The sequence below is a fragment of the Limulus polyphemus genome, unplaced genomic scaffold, assembly GCF_000517525.1.
Source record: "Limulus polyphemus unplaced genomic scaffold, Limulus_polyphemus-2.1.2 Scaffold14507, whole genome shotgun sequence".
Classification (NCBI taxonomy): Eukaryota; Metazoa; Arthropoda; class Merostomata; order Xiphosura; family Limulidae; genus Limulus; species Limulus polyphemus.
The window spans coordinates 1-2,601 of record NW_013680117.1 but is presented as its reverse complement, the minus strand read 5'-3'; the positions used below and the strand labels follow the sequence as shown (position 1 = coordinate 2,601).

Genomic DNA, 2,601 nt, shown 5'->3' with positions numbered 1-2,601 from the left:
ATTGTTTACCGACACATTTCTACAACTATTGTTCACCCACACATTTCTACAACTATTGTTTACCGACACATTTCTACAACTATTGTTCACCCACACATTTCTACAACTATTGTTTACCGACACATTTCTACAACTATTGTTCACCCACACATTTCTACAACTATTGTTCACCCACACATTTCTACGACTATTGTTTACCGACACATTTCTACAACTATTGTTTACCCACACATTTCTACAACTATTGTTTACCCACACATTTCTACAACTATTGTTCACCCACACATTTCTACAACTATTGTTGGGTGACACATTTCTACAACTATTGTTCACCCACACATTTCTACAACTATTGTTCACCCACACATTTCTACTACCACTGTGTAACGGAATAAATCAAAATGTCCCTACAACTAGACCGAACAAAAAACAAGTATTAAACTGTAACAACAACAGAAATCCAAAATAAAACTTTCAAATAGTTGAAATACAAGTTTTATAACTTATATTAAAATCAAAAAGAAAACAGTCAATAAATCCGTGTCTGGCCAGGACTTGATACAAGCGTTAATAAACAATACATCGTAAAAATCAATGTTATTAATTTGAATAAATAAGGGAAATAGGAAAAAGAACCAGAAGAAGAAGAAACATAATCCCCAAAACAACAACATCAACACAGCATTCCAAATTACTGAACCACTTCAACTTCAATAAAAATATCGAACAACAATAATTATATTATAATTTGTTCTACTTATACCTCGTTAACTAATTCGTTTAAGATCAAGAACGGGTTTTTATTTAGTGGTTAGACCACGAGGTTACATATCATGTGACTAAGTAATTTACATAATCTTTCACAACATTAATATCTGTACGTCACCTCTAGTGCAAGCTTGGGTCAGTTTAATAATACATACATATTCAAAATGAACGTGCTCTAGCTAGAAGGTGAGTTAGCACTTTAATTAATATAACTGGCATATACCAGCTGTTCACTAGCACATTTCTAGTGCCAATGTGTTGTGACACATTTCAAATACCAATGATTTTTAATACGTTTTTTACTTCCAATGTTTACTGAGTTATTTCAACTACAACTGTTCATTGTCACATTTCTGTGTTTTTTACACATTTAAACTAACTTTTCGTCCGTCACGACTGTTTATTAATTGCATTAAGCCAAAAACTGCGTTGAAGTTGGCGTATCTCTAATCATAATAATTATGTCTGATTTAATGAAAGTAATGATTCGGGAAATTAATATCATGCTTTCGGTTTTAGATACTGGACTATGACAAGAAATATGACGAAGAAAAGTTTCATTTACTGAATATTGTGTTATTAGTTGCAAGGAAGGTCTTGGATAGTTTGTAATTAATGATTGTACCTCCACGTGGTTTTATTCAAGTTTGTTTTTCATGTCCTATTAGGAAGAAGACCTTCGCCAGCTTGAAGATCCCAAGTTTTTTCATCTCCGAGAAGACCTGCATGTAGAAATAACAGCTTTTGCTCCTGCAGCCGAGGCTTATTCACGTATGGCTGTAGCCTTGACCAGACTGAAACCCTTTCTAGTACCAGTAAGTATTTACTGGTTTCTTTACTGACCCGACTGAAACTATTACTGGTGCCAGTAAGTACTTACTGGTTCTTTACTGACCCGACTGAAACTATTCCTGGTTCCAGTAAGTACTTACTGGTTCTTTACTGAACCAAATGAATCCCTTTTAAGACCTTCTGGTAGAACTGAAATAGTTTCAAGTAGTTTCCATCGGTCTGGAATATCGAAAGGAATACTTTTTCTGTAGGAAATGTTGGGTAAAAGTAAAAGTAGTATTCCTTCATGGATAAATGTTGGAAATGTATGATAGTTTTACATGTCGTGTAGTTTTGTTGAATAACAGTATGTTTGTTTTTTAATACGTTGTTGATTGTTATAGGACTATTACGATGAAATACGCCAGAAACAACTAAGAGAGCTTGCAATTTTGAATAAAATCAGACAACAAGACAGTACAACCGATAATAAGGAGCCATCACCTCCACCTATTGGCAAAGAAACATTCACTTTACAAACTAAAAGGCAACCTACAACGATGTATTCTCATGAACTGTTGAATGGAAAAGATAGATTAGTTGGTGGAATATTAGATTCTAAGCGTTTAATGCCACCTGGTGGTGCACTTCGAAGGATATCTCTTCCACTGAAGCGTTTCATTTATCAAGATAAACCCTCACTAGCACCCTCTAACGAGCCAATGTTAATAGAAAAAAGGCAACGACAGTTATGTACCCAAACAGGATTTGGAAGAAACGAAAATGGATTAGTAAGTTTAATAATTATATATTATTATTATATCCATAGATTTAATGTGTTATAAAAATGATTAGTAAGTTTAGTAATTATATATTATTATTATATCCATAGGTTTAATGTGTTATAAAAATGATTAGTAAGTTTAGTAATTATATATTATTATTATATCCATAGGTTTAATGTGTTATAAAAATGATTAGTAAGTTTAGTAATTATATATTATTATTATATCCATAGGTTTAATGTGTTATAAAAATGATTAGTAAGTTTAGTAATTATAT

At 32.3% G+C, this 2,601-nt stretch overlaps 1 protein-coding gene across 1 annotated transcript in view; it reads left to right on the top strand.

Annotated features, from left to right (window-relative positions):
* Window positions 1-2,330, top strand: part of LOC106477361 (KH domain-containing, RNA-binding, signal transduction-associated protein 3-like) — a gene marked incomplete at its 3' end in the record, with an annotated part of 6,621 nt that extends 4,291 nt beyond the window's left edge. Inside the window, exons 3-4 of the mRNA XM_013937940.1 lie at window positions 1,437-1,583; window positions 1,944-2,330. Coding sequence (XP_013793394.1) covers window positions 1,437-1,583; window positions 1,944-2,330 — 534 coding nt within the window. The remainder of the gene's footprint in view (window positions 1-1,436; window positions 1,584-1,943) is intronic.
* Between the last annotated feature and the right edge of the window lie 271 nt (window positions 2,331-2,601).